This window comes from Capra hircus, chromosome 26 (assembly GCF_001704415.2).
Source record: "Capra hircus breed San Clemente chromosome 26, ASM170441v1, whole genome shotgun sequence".
NCBI classification, from domain to species: Eukaryota; Metazoa; Chordata; class Mammalia; order Artiodactyla; family Bovidae; genus Capra; species Capra hircus.
This window is the reverse complement of record NC_030833.1, coordinates 29,351,218-29,373,278: the sequence shown is the minus strand read 5'-3', so window position 1 is coordinate 29,373,278 and position 22,061 is coordinate 29,351,218. Positions and strand designations below refer to the sequence as shown.

General features: G+C 47.0%; 1 protein-coding gene across 5 annotated transcripts in view; it reads left to right on the top strand.

The window, feature by feature from the left end:
- BTRC (beta-transducin repeat containing E3 ubiquitin protein ligase) overlaps positions 1-13,069 on the top strand; it is a 182,628-nt gene extending 169,559 nt beyond the window's left edge. For all 5 annotated transcript variants that reach the window (XM_018041149.1, XM_018041148.1, XM_018041147.1 and 2 more), the window contains 4 exons: positions 312-422; positions 1,882-1,960; positions 6,348-6,540; positions 8,452-13,069. In XM_018041149.1, coding sequence (XP_017896638.1) covers positions 312-422; positions 1,882-1,960; positions 6,348-6,509 — 352 coding nt within the window. In that variant the 3' untranslated portion in view covers positions 6,510-6,540; positions 8,452-13,069. The remainder of the gene's footprint in view (positions 1-311; positions 423-1,881; positions 1,961-6,347; positions 6,541-8,451) is intronic.

Below are 22,061 nucleotides of genomic sequence, written 5' to 3'. Positions count from 1 at the left end.
GGCCCTTTCCTTCTTAGGCAACTGTGTACATTAAATTCATCTTTTATATTCCTTGGTGACCCTGATTACAGGTTTATATGAAGCTTGATGCTTTAAAAATATTTACAACATATTTGAACTTAAATCGTACATTTTTCTGCTTCTATGGCAGAAAGTAAATAAATTACACTGAAAGTAATATATTTGTATATGAGTGTTGATTGGTTTTTATATTTTGGATATTTTAAAAGACATACGATGTATGTTGTTATAACATTTCAAGCTTAGAAAAGAATGCATGGAAATTCACTCCACTCAATGTTCTCTTTCAGATTATGGGACATAGAATGTGGTGCATGCTTACGAGTGTTAGAAGGCCATGAGGAATTGGTGCGCTGTATTCGATTTGATAACAAGAGGATAGTCAGTGGAGCCTATGATGGGTGAGTGTGCTGACAGGGTTTTTAAAAGTTCTCTTAATCCCCCCTGCCTTAGAATGTTAAACATAGCCTTTCCTTGTCTCCAAAAGATTATAGATATCACAGAAAGAATCTGATACAGTATTCTTGTGTCTAATCCATATATTCACATCTCCTTTGTTCACTCTTTTCCAAATAATCTTCCCAGTCATTTAATTATACTTGTTTTCTCGTGATTTTCATTAGTATTTTGGATTTTTTTCATATATTTATTTTGCCCTATAAAGCAGAGAACTGGATAAACCCTAGTATATCAGGATATGGATATAAAATAGTGACTTGTTAATAAAATTGAAATGTTGGAGGATAGTATCTTTGGAGGGGGCTTAGTATACTGCTGGCATTTCAGTCACAGTGCATTAAATAATCTTTACTTTCCTTCAGTCTACTTTCCAGTGGTTACAGACTCCGTTCATGTTGTGGATGGATCCCACATCCAGCGACGCTAATGAGCACATAGTATATTCTTACAAGAGAGAACTCACTTATGAAATGCTCTCTGTCATTTCTTCTCATCAGGGTGCCTGATGTGGAGGATGGGAAGGCCACAGTTCAAATATTGGCAGCTTTTCAAAAATATCAGAAACTAACTTACAACTTTATCTTAGTTTACGAGCTGGCTATACTTGATTCATTAAGACGATTCAAGCAGCAGTAAGTGTTAACAGACCCATTTCCTCTGCTTTGAGTCAGCCGTCACTGTCAGACCCTTGGGAAGTTGTTGGGGGTATGACTACATGTTTCAGCTAAGTCCAAGGTTGTATTTTTCTTACTGCCCTGGTTTTGATCTGTACCCTTTTCTTGGGTTTTGTCTGTTACTTACCTTGAGGATACAGGACATACAATTGATTCATAGAAGGGCTTAACTTTTCTTATTTAAATAGTGCTTATATCAACTCAGAGTCTTACATGGACCCCAGTCCTCTGATATGTGTGACCTGGGCCACTGTCAGAATTGACCAGAAAAAAAATGCCTCAGAGTTATAGGTTTCTGGGTCTAAGTGATCTCATCTACTATTAAGAGTTCTAATATATAAGAACGCCTTTTGGCCCCAAAGTATGGTGTGACTTCACTGTTCACTCTCTTCAGTTTGTTTAAAGCTAACCTAAGAACGCCTTTTGGCCCCAAAGTATGGTGTGACTTCACTGTTCACTCTCTTCAGTTTGTTTAAAGCTAACCTATTTCTTGTTTTTAGGTTAATCACATACATTTTCCCCTTTTAAGACTTAATAACCTCTACCCAAGAATGAATGCATGAACTGAGTCTCCAAATCAAAAACGTTTTTATATATCCTGTGAGCTGCATTTATCGTATCAACTATCTTCACCATATATATTTATTGCCATGACTTCTTGCTGTTTTTCTTGTGTTCCTTTAATTTTGCTTTTTATTAAGATTTTGGTCCCCTTTTTGATCTTTAGAAAAATTAAAGTGTGGGATCTTGTAGCTGCCTTGGACCCTCGTGCGCCTGCAGGAACTCTTTGTCTACGGACCCTTGTGGTAAGAGCCTTATTGTTTAGAGGGGTTTGAGGAGCAGGAAAGGGAAGAAATTAACATAGATGTGCTGTGGAATACAGATCTGGATTTGATAGTTAGAACCTCACAAAGTCTACTACTAAGTGGAAAGGCAACCAGTACTTGACAATAAAATATGTTTATATAGCTGCCTTTCATCCAAAAGTGCTTTAGAGACTGTGTATGGAGAAGAATGTGGCAGCTGTTCAACAGCTGCACAGCAACCCTACACAACAGTTTAGTACAGGAAGTGAATAAGAATTCTGTATCCACTAGAAACAGTAGGGGGTACTTGGGGAGAGAGAACATAATGACTCAAATTGGAACCTGTCCAGAATCTGAGGACCTGCACACCTGTGCCTGCAAAAAGTGCCACGGGAGCCTGCACGAACCCCCTGATCCGCCCCTGAGTTCACTTCCCATTTAAGGAATGATGCCTCCAGCAATTTGAATCCTGTCTCTTTTATTCTCTTATACCCCCTGGCCCAAACATCTTGACATTTAGAGAAAGACAGGACTTAGAAGGAAGAATGTCACCTTGAAAGCACCAAGTTCTTTTCGTGGTGTTAGCCAAAGGCCCAGATCAGAAAATGGCCCCAAGGTTTGAAAGCTGCTTCCATAACAGAAAGAGTAGGTGGGGTATCATGGAGGACAGAATCTTCTGCACAACTCAGGAAAAGGTGAGAGCAAGGATTTGAAGCCCATCCTGAATCCTGCCTCTCAGCACTTTAGGCAGCCTCTGCTCTGGAGAAGAGAGCAATACTTTTGTCTTCCTTGTTGAATGTAAAGCTCATTCTTTTAGCACTAGACCTGTTTTACCTGCATGATTCACATACAGTTTTTTTTACTGTAGACGTTCATTTGATTTTTGAACTATAATTTACATACAGGAAAATTTGTTCCTTTTTTTCGTGTACTTCTATATATTTTGCATAGAAATTTGCAGTTTTGTAAACCCCATACTCAAGATATAGAACAGTTTCATCACCTTAAAAATGATACCCCTTCATATTAATCCCCTCTCCTCAACCCCTAGCTACTATCCCTGTAGTTTTGCTGTCTTATAAGTGTCACATAAAATTATATTAATGTAGCTTTTGAAAAGAATTTTATTTATATTTAATCGTGGCTGTGCTAGGTCTTCACTGCTGCGTGGGCTTTTTCTCTAGTTGCAGCGAGTGGGCTGCTCTCCAGTTGTGGTGCTCAGGCTTCTCATTGCTGTGGATTCTCTTGTTGTGGAGCATGGACTCTAGGCACATGGGCTTCGGTAGTTGCCGTGCGCAGGCTCAGTTGTTGCGGATCCCAGGCCCTAGAGCACAGACTCAGTAGTTGCAGCACACAGGCTTAGGAGCTCCACAGCGGGTAGGATCTCCTAGACCAGGGATCAAACCCATGTCTCCTACATTGGCAGACAGAGTCTTTCCTGCTGAGCTACCAGGGAAGCCCATATTTATGTAGCTTTTTGCATTTTTCTTTTGTGTCACTTCTTTTGAGATTGATTCACATTGTTGCATGTGTTAATACTTTGTTCCTTTTTATTGCTGAGTGGTATTCCCTTGTGTAGATGAACCAATTTCTTTCTTCATTTACCAGTTTAAGGACATTTTTGGAATGTTTTCAGTCTTTGTGATACTGGAAACATCCCAATAGAGGCTTTTGTGTGAACGTTTTTTTCTTTCATTTCTCTTGGGTAAATATCTAGAAGTATGATTTCTGAATATACATTGAAATTTAAAAGGAACTACCAAGCTATTTCCCAAAGTAGCACTTGGGGAAACCATTTCACATTTCCACTAACAATGTGTCAATGTCCTATTTTTCCACATCCCTGACAGGACTTGGTTTTGTCAGTTTTTAAAAACATTACAGCTACTTGGGTGGGTATGTAGTTTTAATTTGACTTTCTGTGATAGCTAATGGTATGAGAACATCTTTTCCTGTGCTTATCTTCTTTTGAAGTGTCTTCAAATCTCATCCTCATTTATTTATTGAGTTGTCTAAGTTTTTTTTAATAGATTAATTGTGATATAATTGACATACAATAACATGGACATATTTAAAGTAAAATGCAACTTAATAAATTTTGACATATATACAAACAGTGACATCATGCCAACCAAAGAGTGACTATATCCTCATGCCCACGATTACGTAGTAATCCCTCCTTCCCTTAACAACACTGAATCTTCTTCTCAATAAAGACCACTTATTTAGGCCTTTTTAAATTTCTCAGCAACGTTTTATAGCTTTCAATGTAAAGGTTTTATATGTCTTTTGTCATATTTATCCATAAGTATTTCTTATTTTTAATGCTATTATAAATTATATTTAAGATTTTTCATTTCTGGATTGTTCATTGCAAGATATATAGATACACTTCTTCTTTTCCAATCTGCATACTTCTCATTTTTCTTTTTTTTTTTGTTGTATTGACCATCAGTACAGTGCTCAAAACAGTTGGTAAGAATGGATATCCTTATCTTTGGGAAAAGGTATTTGGTCTTTTACCATTTTATATAGATATATGTTAGCTAGGATTAGGAGATTCCTTCCAGTTCCTAGAATACAGAACTTTTATTAGGAGTGAATAGGGTTTAGTTGGGAGAAGGCAATGGCAACCCACTCCAGTACTCTTGCCTGGAAAATCCCATGGACAGAGGAGCCTGGTAGGCTGCAATCCATGGGGTCGTGAAGAGTCGAACACGACTGAGCGACTTCACTTTTCACACTCATGCATTGGAGAAGGAAATGGCAACCCAGTCCAATGTTCTTGCCTGGAGAATCCCAGGGATGGCGGAGCCTGGTGGGCTGCCGTCTATGGGGTCGCACCAGAGTCAGACACGACAGAAGCGACTTAGCAGCAGCAGCAGCAGGGTTTAGTTAAATGCTTTTATGTGCATCTGTCAAGTTGGTCAGTGTGGTTTTCACCTGTATTCTGTTAATTGTTATGTTTTTGAATACATTGAGTTTTGAATATTAAACTTTGTATCACTACAGATCCCATAGACATTAAAAGGATTATAATAAAGGAATGCTATGAACAATTCTGTGCCTTCCAAACTGATAATCCAGATGAAATGGACCAATCCCTTGAAAGATACAATATTCCACAACTTAGGAAGAAATAAACATTCTGGATAGACCTAGCCTTATTAAAGAAATAGAATAAATAATAACTGTCCAAAACAGAAAGCACCAAGCCCATATGGGCTCACTGATGAATTCTACCAAATGTTTAAGGAAGAAATTATACCAATGCTCTATCCTTTCCTCCAGAAGATAAAAGCAGTGTGAATATTTCCTACCTAATTATGTGAGGCTGGCATTACCCTAATCCTGAAACCAAACAAAGAAAACTACAGATATGTCAACCAATATGTCTTATGAACACAGATGATCATGTATCTCGTGAGCTCATTTACATCTTGTAAAGAATGTAAAATAGTGCAGCCTTCATGGAAAACAGTATGTATGCTTAGTCGCTCAGCTGTGTCCGACTCTTTGTGAACCCATGGATATATAGCCCACCAGGCTCCTTTGTCCATGGGCTTTTCCAGGCAGGAACACTGGAGTGGGTAGCCATTCCCTTCTCCAGGGGATCTTCCCAACCCAGGGGTCGAACCTGGGTCTCTTGCGTTGCAGGCAGATTCTTTACCATTTGAGCCACCAGGGAAGCCCAGTTCCTCTGTGTGTGTGTGTGTGTATGTACACAGAGAGAGAGAGAGAATAGAATAGAATATTATCCAGCCTTAAAAGAAAGGAAATGCTGTCATACGCTACAACATAGATGAAACTTGACATTATTGTAAGTGAAACAGGTTTATACCTGCTTCTTAGAGCCAGTTGTTACATTTTCATGAATTCTGCAAGCTGGTTGAACTCAAGATAGCTAGCTTGAAATTAGCTAGGATAGAAATTTTTAGACTGTAAAATGTGGAAATGCTTTTACAAATTGGGGATAGTTAATTGATAAATACATACCAACACAGTACTGCTTATTGCTCATCAGCCCTTGGCCTATGATTGTAATAGAATCCTAGAGATACAGAGAAGAGGAGGAAGCCTGAGAGGTACTGAGGAATGTTCTCATTGAGGCTAAAGTCTAGGAGAGTTAGCAATGAGAAACTCGTGTACTGTTTGACATGTGTCAGCTCCAGTGAATATTACTTTGACTGTATATGAAATCAGCTACCCAATATTTGACTTTTATATCCTGCCTTTAATCCAGATTAAGATTTTTATTTGTATTCTTGAAATGGTCAAGAAGACTATCAGCTTTAGCCTTTCTATAGACTCCTTTTGACATGTTGCTGAATTTGTGTTTTTTTTTTTAATTTTGAATAGTTCAAAAGTTCTGTTTCTGCTTCTTTAGGAGCATTCTGGAAGAGTTTTCCGACTCCAGTTTGATGAATTCCAGATTGTCAGTAGTTCACATGATGACACAATCCTCATCTGGGACTTCCTAAATGATCCAGCTGCCCAAGCTGAGCCCCCCCGCTCCCCTTCTCGAACATACACCTATATCTCCAGATAAATACTCATACACTGACCTCAGACTCGCCCAGGTATGAAAAAGAATTGTGTACATAGCACTGAGGGTAAGCAGTGGAACACTGGCTGTAAGGTATTGTGAGTTCATGGAGCCTTCTCATGCCCTTTCTAACTCCAAGTCCTATAATACAGAAACTGACACCATGAGACAGGGCTGGGCTGCACACCGGATGCTGCCCTTGATTGAGGTAACCAGCTTCGGTCCTTAGATAATTCTTGAGCTAGACCTCGATGATCCATGTGTAGTAGAACTAATATTCCTGCCTCAGTCACCTAGTCGGATTGTTAAGGAAATAAAATGAGATTTAAATCAGTTTCAAAACTAAGAGTATTGACCCCAAAGCCTATGGCTTTGTAATTCCCAGATTACTCTAGTACCTACAGTGGAGACCCTTTAACCCAAGTAGATAATCTGATGTTGGAAAGAAAAGAATCCCTTGGCAAAATAGCACACAAGGCTGCCTTCTCATAGCTCTTGTCAGTGTCATTTGATTATAAAAGGTAGCTTTTCTCCATCCCCCTTATCTGCATTCCCTGCCCCCTCCAACTGTTTTTTGACCTTGGAAGTAGCTCTGGAGTTGGTGAGAATTCCGATATTCTCCCACTCAAGTCTCTGTCCTGTCTCTGGGGCAGAAGAAGATCCTAATGTTCATCTTAACCTATATCCCTGGGACACTCAGATCATACCTGATGGTCCTGAGCAGGTCAGATATAGGTCATCACTGGTTTGGGAAAACTGTACTAGCTACTGGGAAATACTGCCGTTATTGTGATTTCTCATTTCCTATACTTGCCTCTGTTCTTGTGGCAGAAGCACACATTCAGTACACTCTTCTGCATATCTTTCTGCAGTGGTTCTTCTGAACAGAGTGTTTTAAGCCTTGCTTCATTCAGTACTCACTTCTCTCACAGAGGATGTGCCGCTTTCTCAGCCAAGGCACAGAGGCAGGCTTGGTGAGAATCCTAGCCATGTGCCCTTGGGCAAACAACTTCCCCGAGCCTTGGTTTCCTTGAGAATTGTAATACCTACCACGCAGAGCTGTTGTGAGAATCAAATGTTATGCGTAGAAACCTTAGTGCTTAGCACAGTGCCTAGCACGTAACAGACTCTCAATAAAAAAGTAACCATTAATTAGTAGCAATATTGAAATTGTCATATAGGTATCCCTTCCTTTTGCCAAAATATTATCCTCCTCAGATTTCAGTGGCATTTTGGCTCTCTGATTGTTTACATTTCCTCCTTTGTCTCACTCCTGAAACTTAGACATCCCCTAAGAGTCTGTCTCAGGCTTTTCTTCCTTACCTGAGTTCCTTTCTTTGGCTCCCTTATCTCTCCCCAAAGCTTCAGCTCTCATCTCCAATTTGTATGTGTAGTCCCAACCTCTGCCTTAATCTCTAGGCCACATTTCCAGTCACTACCTACACACCTGTCCTTGACGGTACCAGGGGCGCTTCTGGGGCACACATCTAACACTCAGGCTCTCCCCTCATCTACACTACCAGTGCCCTCCAGCCAAGCAGCCAGAGAGCTTCACCCTTCTCCCCCGCTTTTTTTTTAGTGGCATACTGCATTCATGGCCACTAAGGCCTAAACCTCAGAGCTGTCCTCACCTGCTCTACCATTATAGGAAGCAGGTGGAAGCTCAGTGCTACACCCACCATAGTCACTGTTAGTCTCTAAACATCAGAGTCACTCTGCATGAGCACTTAGAGTCCTGAGCATGTCAGTGAGCCCTGCTGAGCCCCCAGACAGGCCTTGTAGCCTTTGACAGAAACTTCTGTGTGGCATGGACAGAGAGCAGGTGTTAGGAAGGACCTCTGAGCCTTTCTCCCAGTTGACAGCTAGTTTAATATTCTTTTCCTCTTAGAGAAAGTGAGAAATACAGGAAAAGGGACTAATGACTCTGTGCTCTGTTTCCACACAGGACTCATTAAAGTTGCGGTATTTAACATATCTGCCAATACCAGGATGAGCAACAACAGTAACAATCAAACCACCACCCACTTTCCCCGGACTAGCTGAGGAGCGGGGCTTTAAGACTCCTATTGGGACACAGTTGGTCTGCAGTCGACCCGGGATGGTCTACTCAGCACAGCTGACTTCTTCCGTGCTGCTATCAGAAGATGTCTTTTATCTTTTGTGAATGATTGGAACTTTTAAACCTCACCTCCCCTCCTTTCCCCTCAGCACCTGTTTTTTCCTCGTTTGGTTCCAGACAAAGATGACTTATAAATATATTTAGTGTTTTGCCAGAATCTCTCTTGCTTTGCTGTTAAGCAGAAGAACTAGTTTCCCTGTGTAGCCAACTGGGAGAGAGCCACTTCTAAGGGACGGGAGATGCAGCTTCAAGCCAGACAGCACCCAGTGTCTCCCTGTAAACTGCAGGCGTGCCCAGCACCCAGCAGGACCTGCCCCAGCCCCACTGTGCTTAGGAGGAGGCAACTGTCTGTGTAGGCTCTGGGGCAAGAAAGAAAGGAAACAAGAATATACACCCTGGAAGATCTGGGCCTCTTTCCTTCCATCTCTTTCTCTGTTTCTGTCCCTCTTGCTCCCTGCTGTCCCACTCACCTTCAACATGTTTCTCTGCTCCACCTGAGAAGAAAAAGTATGAAGAAAGTATCCTCAGTTATCATGAGGCAAATGAGGAAATGCAATACTTAGAAGAGTTAAAATGCTCTTCAGTCAAAATTTCAAACCCAGGTTTTGGCCACAAGTGACCCTTTGTGGCAGCAATGGATTCTCAAACATGGGACTCATCATATTTGCAACTCTTCTCTCTTCCCCTTGTTACACACCCCACCCCCACCCCCAGAAGGGAGGTCGCAGAAATTTCCTGGGCTCCATCAATGGCCACATCTTTTCTGGACTCAGCAGTCTCCTGGATTCCATGTAGAGTGTGGAAAGGAGTTGCTGATTGCATTTCCTCTCATTAACAATTAGATGTGTAATAAAAAGCATTGTACTTCATCTTAAATCACTGCTAAGGCTCAGCCTACAGAAAGAACTGAAATGGCCGGAGCCAGTTGCTCGGTACTTTCTGCATAATGCTTCGCGTCTCTGATTTCTCTATCAGGGCCTGCGAGTACCCAAAGCACCTGTCTCTTTGCCAAGACCATGATCAGACTAGCTTACCAGGTGGTCAGGACTAAAAGGTGATGATGTCTTTTTCACTTAGGCCAGTAAATATCGTCCCTCAAAAATCAAGCTAATCATCTCAGCCTTGCACTGCAGAACTTTCCTTCTGCTTTTCCAAACCTGGTATATATAAAAGGCAAAGCTGCCAGAGAGAGAGAATCAGGGTGAAGTTTGGCATACAGGGTTTATTAATGGTGCAGAAACTGCCTTCTCTTTACTTTTCTTCCTCCTCCTGGCCTTATTTTACTCTCCAGTCTCCCCAGCCAATAAAATTTCTCTGGCAGTTGGTGAGCAACATAAACAAATGAATTTCAGCAGGGCCAAGGCTGACCGGTAGGAGCTTCAGGTGATGGCATGTGTGCCCCCAATCCAGGAGCTCAGGGAGTACTATCCATGTGTGCCCCACTTGTTTCCAGGTCAGGAGCGGGCCTGCACCAGCCATTTCATCGGACACAGACACACCCATCAACGGCCGCAAGGCCCAGGGCAGTCTCAAGGGTCCCTTGGAAGCTCAGTTGACAGGCCCATTGTTTCCATTGCTAATCAACGCAGTTGAGTAATAGAAAAGCCTCTTATAACCAGCTGCTGTAAAATATCAGTGGGAGCCTGTAGCAGGTGACCTTTAGACAGGCCACTTTAGTTCAGCAAGGGAGGCGGGGAGAGAGAAAGTCATCCTCACTTTGCCAGAAGGAATCCTCTTTCCAAAATGTGCCCAGACTGAATGTTTTTGCATAGTGAGAGGCAGACTGTGCATATGCATTTTCCCTTTCCCGCTTTATGAGTGCTTTTAAGCTTTTAGTAACAGGTTATAGAGAGAAAATATTTTCCAATGTAATGATATGTCGTTGCCAGGGAAATATTTTCTGAGTATAATTCCCTTACCAACTACCCACATGCTACAGAAATGTCTTCTATTTAGCCACTATCAGGGTTCCTTGTCTATTGTCTTGACTATTAATGGATTATGATTGATTAAGGATTTTCTATAGATGAGGCAGAGGGCTGACCACCCTGAAAAACACCCAGGTCAGACACTAAAGAGGCAGTGGATTTTGACCTGTTTCAAAATATTGTCCAGTAGCCATAACTTTACCAGCCCTTCTCTTATATGCTGCTATTCAGAAGTGGAACTGTGGAATAGTCATTGGTGCCCAGGGTTTTGCTCGCCCATCTAGGTTCAGTGTAAGGTATGTTGTTTCTAAGACCATTTGGGGAGCTTGTCCAGTACATCATAAATGAGATCAAGAGTGGACCCTGCAGTCTGGAGCCATGAGCTCCATCAAGGATATTCTGCAAGTTGTCCTCTGCTGCTGTTGGAAATGGGAATGAAGTTAAGTGGTCTGAAAAACTTGAGTTAGTCACATTTCTCAGCTCTGGGGGTCATTTACCAGTTCATTGTAGAAGAAATAATCAGGTAAGTAGAAGTTCATTTCCAGAGAAGGTAAATCCCACTTACCATCTCTGCATGATTTCAGTGGGAATTGATTATCACTAATCCCCAGCTGGGCTAGAATAAATGTAAAGTTTGACCTTTTTAAAAAGAAAAGAGAAACAAAGAAAGTCTTAACACCACCAAAGAAATGGTAGAAAAGGAAGTGAAGGTGTCTCTGGGCTCTTCCCCATTGTAGATTAGTCTCTTCTCACTAAAATTCCAGTGTGGGCCTGCCAGCAACATTTCATAAAGATAGAGGAATCGTGTTCAAAAGCAGGCGAGAGCATGTGCATGCCCCTGCACCGGTTGCTCTGTGGGCACTTGTGAGTTCTCTGTTCACACTGGGGCTTCTTGGACAAAGCCAGCATGCCTTGCTACGTATGTGTATTTCCACTGCTGAGAACATCCTTTGACTTCCCTGTGTGCAGTTTGAAAGTGGACATGAATTGTGAATGGGAGGCCTTTTACACTTGTCTCTTGGCAAAATTCTTTCCAATGACTCTTCACCAGAAATTTCAGAGACAGACTCTGGAATTCTACTGACAAGTAATAAAGTCTGGCCCTCATAACTTGTTTTAGGGAAGGATCCTGGGACCCCTGAATCATTCTGTGTTCTGCTTAAGAAAAATCCTTTTTATTTTTCTTTTGTAAAACCAAAAGTTGAAGAGAAGAAAATATGCACTCTTTGCCATTTCCTGGTACCCACTGGTTTGAACAGCTGTGGTTACTTAGCACTTGGTTATATGTGGAAAGTCAGGGCTTTGGGTGGAGTGGCCGGGGAGATATTAGAATATTAATAACTAGGGCAGCGTTTTCTTCCCTAGAATTATAGACTTTGGTATTGTTGACCTTCTTGGCATCTTACATGGTGAAACCTTCCTGCCTAGAATAGTTCAGGCCAGAGAGGCTAGGCTGCAAACTTGGTTCTGGAGGAATCCAAGGTTCTTCCAGGTGTAAAAGGGGATGTTTAGATAGATGCCCACCACCTGTCTGATGATCAGGTTTGCCATATGACTTTAATCCACATTTCTGATCTCCTCCTCCATTTCTCTGAGTTCAACAGACTGCCCACGATCTGGAGAACATGAAAAGGTGCCCTTGCTTTTCTTTGCCTTCCTCTCTTCCCTTCTAGAGTAACCCTCACTTCTGTCAAGTGTACCCGAACCTGCAGGCTGAGTTCATCTCCCCAGACTTCATCCACACAGCTGATCGCTGACAGACCACAAGCCCCTTACGTTATCCACAGACTCAACATAATCTGTGCCAAAAAGACAGCCGTCTCTTAGTAGAATAAAGCTAAGTTTTGCTTCTTCTTGTTTTTACCTGTAGTTCATTTGTGACTTTAGAATCCTTGAAATTGAGGAGAGAAACCAAAAAAGTGATTATGGCTACCTGATTTCAGGTGGAACTTAATGCATTGATATCCAGAAACCTCTTCTGTTGGAAATTGAGTACCCATGATCTAAAGTTTCCTGGAGGTGGATGACATCTGCCCACATCTCTCCAGCCCACCCTTAGCTTCCGATTGGTTCTGTGGTTGTGTGGGTGTTCAAAGGTCAGTGCAGTAAACAGCGTTATAAAGCATCACCTCCCCTCTGTCCCTTTCCCTTTCTTGGACATTGATGGGGAAAAAAAAAGGTTAGATCTCTGGGTACCAAGGACACTAACACTTGCCTAAATCAGTGATCACTGAAGCCCAATGCAGACTGTTCTGAGGGATGTTCACTTGACTCCACCTGTGGGGCAGGCCTGGCAACAAGTGGGAGCCTCCCTGAGAGCTTTTGCTCAGCCTTTGTTCTCTAGACTCTTCAGTACCGACTGCTTTGACTTTTGTAATTATGTTATGGTGATGTGTAGTCAATGTACTGATATGTTCACAACCTAGAATCATGATAATATAGTGTGTTTTTTTTTAACTGTTCAGAAAAAAAAGGTAACTTAATTACAAATATAAGATTAAAGTGAATTTTCTGGGTGTCTTGTCTCTTTACCCCAACATCAAAAGGACAATGACTTTTTCAATATAGAAATTGAGGGAGTAAACAGAGACCTTTTAAAGAAAATCTGACATGAAAAAACAACATTGAGAGGAGTCAGGGCCAAATGGTATAAGTAAATGTGGGGACCCAGGCATACAATTAAGTGTTCCATGTTGAATTAAAGCCAAGGTGATGTCTAATTTGGGAGCTGGTCACCATAGTGGCCTACCAACCTGAGCCCAGAGCTTAAGTTTTCTTCTGCCTCATCAGGTGAAAAAATTTGGGTTTCCCCTGCATCCCATTTGATCAATTGAGATGGTAGAGCTCACATTTGGGAGCAATTTCCAGAGAGATTCCAACAAGCTATAAAAACTGGGTTTGACTGGGGAAACTCACCCTTCTTCCCTTCTTGAATCAAACCTAGGGGAGTGGGTACCAGGTTGCAACTAGACCCCTCGCCTTGTCCCTTCTGGTATCATAAGCAAGAACTTTGGCAAAATTAACTCATCCTTGTTTTGTATCTGTGGGCTTTTAGTAGTGGTGATCCTGCCTGCCTGAGCAGGCTCCCTGGCTTACGGTCCCTGGATTGACAACTGCGGTCATTACAGCCTTCTTGGGCTGTTAGATGACAGGACCATGATGCTGAACTATTCCCTGCTAGAACAGGAGCATGTCAGAGCATCAGGTGCACCTTGACGTTGTGCAGATGAGGGATGTGAGGAACAAGAAAAGGAGCTCTCCACACTGCCGAGACCACACTGGAGTCTTCTTCCTGAGGGTGAAGAGAGACGAGGAGGAGTCAGCGGAGACCACTGGGGCCACTGGCATTGGCTCAGTGGTCGCTTGTAGGCTGGACGTCTGAGCCCAGAATTGGGCAGAGGCTGGGCCTCGAGGGTTATGGGTCTCACCTTGAAAGCCAAGTCAGATCATTCCCCACAGGAAGACGTGTCTAGGGCTCACCTTGGAAGACACCCTGAAATCAGTTTCCTAAAGCAGTGCTGGGCCTGGACTCCCTCTCCCCTTCAAAACCTAAAGCTCTGCCACCATCAGCAATGACTAGGGAGGAGACCTCTCTTCATCCTGATTGGCTCTTGCCAATTAAAAGCATTTTATTAGGCTGCTAATTAAAGGTACTTTGTTAGCAGCAGGAGAGGCCGGGTGGGTGCCTGGTGAGACGAAGCAGAAGCCAGGAGAAATCGTTTTTCCTCCCCGCCACGGAAGCAGAGCCTCTCAGGGAACCCTCTCAGTTCCCCAACCTCTCCCACTGCGCCTACCACACCCTTTGCTTTCAATTAGTGGCTCTGAGGGGAGTGAGGTCATTACCAAGCCCAGGTGGAGAGCCCTCCCCTGCCTCAGGCCAAATGAGGCCTTGGGTAGGGGAGGCTGTCCCAGTCCCTATGTGCCTGCGTACCTCCTTTGGTGCTTTGGAGTCAGGGCCCAAGAAAGGAGAAGCCCGCAGATTGTGTTTGTTCTCCCCACTGAGGAGTGCCCCGTGGGTCCCCATCACTCAAGAGTACTGCTAACTTGGTCACATGGTGTGACTCTATGCCCTCTTTCTCACCAAAGTCTCAGCAGGTGGCTAGGAAATGTGACCTTCCTATCACTTTGCAAGTGCTGAGCCCACTTAGACCCAGAGTGGGTCCAGGAGAAGGGGCTGAGGATTTTTCCAGCCCAGCCATGCAGACCCTGAGACTCCTCTGGTCTGGGACACTTAACCCTGCCTGGCCCAGCTCAGTGCCAGGAAAGTCTCCTTCCTTCAGTAAAGAAGGAGGGCCTGGCTATGACTTAGCACCTAGGGGCTGGTATGCAGGGTCAGAGTTACCCCCTAGCCAGGACCTTCCCTGTCCCATCTTGCTGCCCTCCTCACCCCCTCACTTAACTGCAGAATTAGCACGAGCCTCAGCTGGGAGGGCAGATTTATGGCTGGGCCTGCCTCCTTCCATTTAACCCCAGGCCGGCCTGGGCTTCAGACACTAAATTAGATTTTTGACAATTAGAGAGACTAATGGGCACATAGCCATCCCCAGAGCCAGATATCCAGCAAGGCCATCCTTTAATATCCACCACTGGCCAGCCAGCCCCTCCCTGGCCACCCTCCTCTCTCCCCTGTTGGGTGTTTCTCTCCCATGCCCAGCATCTCTTTGCCCAGGCTCTAAATGCACTCCAGAGGTTTCTCTGGTTCACTCTCCCTGCATTTCTTACCCTCTCCTTCCCACCCCTCCACGAGTACCAGCTCAGCTCTGGGGCTCTGCCTCTCTTCACCCTCCACTCACATTTCCTCTGCCTTCCCAAGGGCCCATCCCTCTGCAACCTTTCTGTTGGCCCCTAGCAGACCACAGGCCCCTTGAGGGCAGGGGTTTGTGTCCTACCTGTATCCAGCATGCCTAGCAACCAGGGTGCGTAACGTTCATCATTTTTTGGGCCCATCTCCCTGCCTCCTCCATCTGAGTCCCTGAGTCTCTAAGGCGTGCCCATGCTGCCCTCCTGGCCACAAGCCCAGCCCTGGCTCTGGCCTGGGTCGTCTTCAGCGTGGGCTGAGTCCTCTTTCCTTGCAGCACCTCAGCTCTGGCCAGTCTTGGGCTGGGTGGGTAATGAGATTGCAGTAAGTGGTGCTGGGGGTGGAGGGGAGCTGCTCACATTCACTCAGGCAGACTCATAGCTCTGTCAGGCTGATTGGTCCTGAGTGGAGGCACAAATGGCCCCCCATGGACACACTGAGATTGGTTATAAAATTACAAGCATTTGTTCTGCTGTCAGTAGCCTTCCCTCCCTCCCCTCTGCCTGCCTGCCTGGGCTCCCCACCACCCCTCACCCAGCCCTCTCTCCCCTGGGGTCATCCCATACACCCTGAGGGACCACCAGAGGCCACCATGGCAGATGAAGCCAAGAGGCTAAGGCCACCAAGCTCCCCATCCAGGCTGGCCTTCTTGCCTTGGCCCTGGGATTATCACAGCTCAGGCTGGCCTCAGAGTGACCTGACCCTGTGCTCAGGGTTTCCTAGTCTCTGAAGGTAAGTGGAGGTGGGGGCCCCTGGCAAACAGTCCTTGGAATCCAGATGCTCAGATCTCAAGTAGAGGAAGATGTCCCAAGCTCAGGCCTTCCTGAACAACCAGAGCCCACAACCTTTGAGGGGGTCCAGGAGAGGGGTGGAGGTGGCTGGGAGCCTTTCCTGCTGAAGGCGGGAGCAGCAGAAGCCAGGGTGGTGGGAAGGGTCCATCTCTCTTCCCTTCATGTGGTCGGTCCCCTGCCATGTACCCTAATCCCCAGGTAAAGACAAACCAGCGCTCAGGACAACCCCAATCCCTGGAGCCTGAGCCAGGCCTAAAAGCCCATATGCCCACCAGACGCCTGCTATGGTTACCCTCCGCAGAATTCTGGCCCTTGTACTCACCCTCTATGGCCAAAGGTCAGTCAGTCCTTCTGACCTTCACAGGAGCCTGGTTACTCCCAAAGCAGTTGTGTCATGAAACCTTGCCTTGTGCTCTAGTGATGCAGTCACAGAGATACCTACTCTGTACTGGCCCTGCTCCCCTGCCTGACAGACACAACAGCCTGTCCCTCTTACTCTGGCCTCCCTGCCTCCTTCCCACCCTGTTTCCTGCAGCAAAGCCTCAGGCCCTGACCCTTTCCTGCCCCCACAGCCCCAGCCTCAGTCCCTGTCTGTCACCGTCCTGCTGGGAGGCACCAAGGCGCCCTGTGACCGAGTGCTGGGTTCCCCAGCTCAGAGTGGGAACTTAAGGGAGCATCATCTCTTCACTGATGCCTACAAGGTGCCTTCCTGCCATCCATCATTCATTCTCAGCCCAGAATGTATTTGCTGTAATTACATCTTTAATTAGGGTGATGATGGCTCATTGTTCACCAACAATGATGGATCAGATCCTCCTGCTTGCCTTCCTGCCTCTGTCCAGCACCCTCCAGGTCAGCTCTCCCCCAGTGCTGGGGCCGAGAAAGATGCACAAGAACCTGCCCTCTCCTAGGGACCACCAGATGTCTCCTTGGTCCAAAGTGGCGGGGTGGGTTGGGGCGGTGCAGGCCAATGTTGCCCCCATACACTCATGCCACCATCACCACCCCAAGCTGGGCCCTGAGCTACACACTCCTCATCCAAGGAGCTGACAAGCACAGAAAATCTCACAACTCTTAAGTGTAGGATGTCTGAGTGGGCGGCCCTAACTCCAAGCTCCCGGTGCATTAACCAGGGTCTCTGGCAAGATCTCCACTCCCATACACTTGCACCCACTCAGGCTGCAGGCCCAGGTCCAAATCCGCATGTGGTGGCTGTTCCATGACAGTGTTCAGTGAATGAACAGATCGATCAGTGAAGGGAGATGTGCTCTGAGAGGGTAGGGCTCAGAGCTCCTCGCTGGAGGCCATGGGCTGGTGGGAGTCCTTGGTGAGCAGAGGGGCCAGCATGGAAAGTGAAGGCCCTGGACCCTCCAGGAAGCCTTATGGGTAAGACCCTCATGTGGGTTCAAATCCCAGCTTGGCACCTCCTGACTGACTGTATGACATGGGGTGAGTCTCCTCACTTAAGACTCAATTTCCTCATTTATAGAACAGATATAAGAGTGGTACCTACCTCGTGTGATGGCTGCGGATTCCCAGAGACACTGCATGTAAAGTGAAGAGCCTAGGATAAGTGGTGGCAGCTGCAGGGAAAGTTAGGGGCTCAGCAGCTGAGGGGAACCCCTCTTTACTGCGGCAGGGTAATGGCACCGGGAGCTGGGAGGTTGCCTCCGTCTTGGTTTGAGGAAGGCCTTGCCCATTCCAGGCACTGTTGGACACAATGGCGGGGGTGGGCAGGGCTGAGACGAGGCTGGTGTAAGATTAGGTACCCAGTAGTTTCACAGGACATGCATACTGATAGAAACTGGCTGACCTCTTTTCAGAGCCTGATAGCCAGAGAGGCTGAGACTGCAGGCCCAGCAGGGCTTAACCTGTACCTAATCTTTAAGGGAACTGCGCTTCAGGAACGTGGAAGTGGGAGATAGCTAGGGTGGGACCTCTATCCCTTCAACCTTTCAGCTCTAAAATTCTTGATCCCCCGTTGGGGCCCTGTCATCTCCCACAGAGCTTCCCCACTTCCAGGGGTCACCTCTGCATTCCCTCTTCCCCAGTGACCCTCTCCACCCTGCCGGGCCCACCTTTCCCAGGGTGACTCTAAGGCCCAGGCTGGAAGGATGAGCTGTATGTACCTAGCGGTAAGTATGCGCAACATTACATATGTATATTGGAGAGTAAATAACCCCAAAAAGCGCCTTGTAAATAGACTCCAAGTTTATCCTTTATTAATGAGGCACCGAGTGCCCTGCTGTTTTAGAGCAGCGAGACTTTCATAATATCAAAACCTAAATTACACTTGCGTCTCTCATCCCAGGGATGAGCATCTTTTGGCTCCAATTGCAGAGTGAGTAAGCAGGGATCCCTCCCTGCCTGCCTGGGATTTGTTGGCACCTTTCTTCGATTGGAGGGAGGGAGCGAGGATGTACACATGCGTGCCTGCACATGCACACACACACACACACACACACACACACACACACCAAGTTCCCTAGAGAGCTTTGTGTCTAAGGCCTCAGGGTCCAGTGTGTGAAGGCAACCTGGGATGCTGGCTTTTCATTTCATGTACAGAGTTTATAAGATCAAGGGGTCATCCCAGGCCCTGGGGCATGGAAGTGGGGTGGATCACTATACAAGCTCTGTGACCAAGCTACTCCCTATCTTTTAGCTTCAGTTTCCCCATCTGCAAATGGGGATGATACTAGCTTCCTCCTAGGCTCGTTGTGAGGACTCAGTTAATGGGTCACAAGTGGGGTCTGGTGTAGAGCAAGTCCTTGATAAGTGTGAGCTGTGATGATGATGAAAATGACAGTCCCCTCTTTGGAATGGGACACCAGTGTCTTCAACTCCTAGAACACACCACATATGGGGTCACAGAGTTTCTTATCTTGGCACCAAGGTCCTGCACTGACCAGGACCCGTCTCACCCTTACACGTGTGAGACCTGACCTTCCAAAGGCCCCCAATCCTGAGCTCAGCTGGGGCAAGGAGCCTGGACCCTCTTGTTGCCCCCCATTTCTGAAGTCCAAGGCTCTTCATGGACCCCTTGGGGACTGTGCCTACCCTACCCTAGTCCTAGACCAAATGGACTAGCTGGGCAGGTGGGCAGGAGGGTGCTGTGTGGACAGGATTTACAGCCTGGCCGGCCAAGCTCCTGGTGCTCTGGTGGGCGTCATGTCAAATCTGTCCCATTATATGGACAGTTGAGTTTAATAGTCATTGTGTGCTCGCTCAGAGCCCAGCAAACATTCGCGGGGCGACACCCCCTCCATGCAAGCCGCCCGCTCCCCAGCCACACGGCCCATCCGTACAGTAAATTAAAAATATGAATCACTTCTCCCCACTGCCTCCCCAAACGCTCATCTTGTCAGCCTCTATGTTGCCTTCATTTGTATTACCTTAATTTAATGTTAATTATGGTCTTCATTTACAAGGAACAAGCGAGCCCTGCTCTGCCAGGGGACCTTCCCCCACCCATCCCCCCTCAGCCCAGGAGGGAGAGGCTGGGGGAGAGGAGGAATTTGGGGGGCTACAAAGGAGGAAGGAAGGGAGTTGGGGGAGGGCAAGAGATGAGATCTGGGCCATCAGTGGCTGATGGCCGTTCAGGGAGGGACTAGAAAGACCAATCCCATCCCTCCTCCACATACCCTGTCATCAATCATTTATTCATTCAACAGTTATTTATTGAGCACCTAATAAGTGCCAGATAGCCATAAACAGAGAGATTGAGCGGGGTGGGGCTGGGGGATCTTCCTCCATAATAAGCGCTACCGGAGTCCCCTTTGCCATCTGAAGTGAATGTGCTGGAAAGCAACATCAGGAAGACATGTCATGCATGCCCCAGGGGGCTGGTACCTCGCTCAGCCCAAAGGGCTCAGGACACTCCACCAGCAAGGGATCTTCTCTTTCTTCCAAGTTCTCCTCTTGGCTACTAGTGCCATCCCTCCCCCAGACTGCTTCATACTCTTGCCAGGCAGGAAGTTCTTTCTGAAGTCTTTCCTGAGTCCCTCTTGCTTCAGATCATCCTAGGCTCAGAGCCTGAGTAGGGTCAGGAGTGGAAGGGAGATTCCCAGGCTACACTGTCTCTGGAAGGTTGGGAGGCAGGCATGGTGGGGATCACTACTCCTCACCCCACCACTCACCACCCTTACCACCCGGTGACCCCACCACTCAGCCCAGCTGACTTGCTCAAGGTTCCATGTCTGAGAGGCCTGGGAGACCCCCTGTGCTCTACACTCTGCCACTGGGACACACAGTCACATGTAAGCCTGTAGAGCCTGTGGGGGCACGATAAATGTTGGTGGCTCCTTTCACACGTGTGCACGCAGGGAGCTGGCCCAGGACCACCTGCACTCGAGCTGCCATTAACCACGAACACCAGCCCCTCCCCCCCAGCACTCGTCTCCTCAAGTGGGGAAGAGGATCTCCAGCAGGGAGTATCTGCTTGACAGATGAGGCTGTTCTGAGTGTGCGTCTGCCTGTGTGTCCGTCTCCAGGGAGCCTCGATCCACACACATAGGGACATGTGTCTCCCCAGGTTCCGTGTGCCTGTGTGTATGTGCAGGAGCGTGTGTCCAGCAGGCCCACATGCACGTGTGCGCGCCTGTGCTCCTGTTCGCGACCCACCTCCCCCCCGCCCCCCCGCCCCTCCCCCGCCCATCCCTGCCTGTCAGCGGCGCTGATGACATTGGCTCAGAGGAAAGTGATGACAAATGCCCGTTATCAGCGAACGAGGCCGATGACAAATGGGCGGGCGCCCGAGCAGCCCCATTACGCTGTAATAACAGAAGATGGATGGCCTGGCGCCCCCCTGCCACCCCCACCCCTACCCGCCTTCGCCGGTAACGGGAGCCGATCCGGCTCCGCCCGCCGGGGAGGGAGTCGAGCGGCCCGCTGGGCCGCCAATCACGACGGCCCCGAGAAGCCCAGGCCCAGACTGCCCGAGCCGGGAGCCCACGAGGCTGCCTGCGGCGGAGGAACAAAGCGGCTCGCTCGGCGGAAGCAAGCGGTGCACGGGGTGTCCGGCCTGCCCGCGGCCAGGACACGCAGCTGTGCACACACATGGTCTGCACACGCGCCAGCCGCCTGCGTCCTTGCACTGTACACCTGCAGCTCCTGTCTAGGCACAGCCCCCACGTCATGGGAGCACAGACACAAGCCTTCATGCTGTGCATGGGCAGACGTCTGCCACCCAGAGCCAGGTGCACCCACCAACACAAATCCACGTACGCACAGCCATGCAGACCCCTGCACCGGCAATTCATGTACGCGATGACAGAAACCTCTATGTCTGTGCACACGTATGCAGCTAACACGCCTCCACATGGATAGATATGAAAATACGCATACACAGAAGCAGAATCGCTCATGCGTTGACATAAACCCTCACACTGTCCACACAATTCAAGAACTCCAAACATACCCACGTGCCAAAGATGCCCATAGCTGCATCAGCAAACGTTAACTGAGTCCCTACCACGCTAGCGTCAGCAAGGTGCTGTGGAGTTACAATGACAAATATGACACCATCCTTGGCTTCTAGAATTTTAAGTCTACTAGGCATGGCAGACAAACGACTGTGAGCAAAGGCTGAAGATGATTTGTGTTTTGACCCAAGAACATCGTTTGCGATGTGAAATTTCCCAGTGTGAGATTTCCTCCAGGAAAATCAGAAAGTCTTCCCAGAGAGGTGAATAAAGGAAGAATGAATTTTCCAAAGGAACTGAATTTGGGGGGAAAAAAGCATGGAAACCAGAAAGTGTAGGGATTGTTTGGGGCCCAGTGTTTGCCTGGCCAATAGTCCAGGCAAATAGCACTGAGTGTGGTCGGAATGAAACTTCCCAGAATGGCTGGGGTTATAAAGAGGCTGGAGCAGGGAAGAGGCTGTGACAGTACCACCTGAAAGACCCAGGAGGCTTGAGCTAA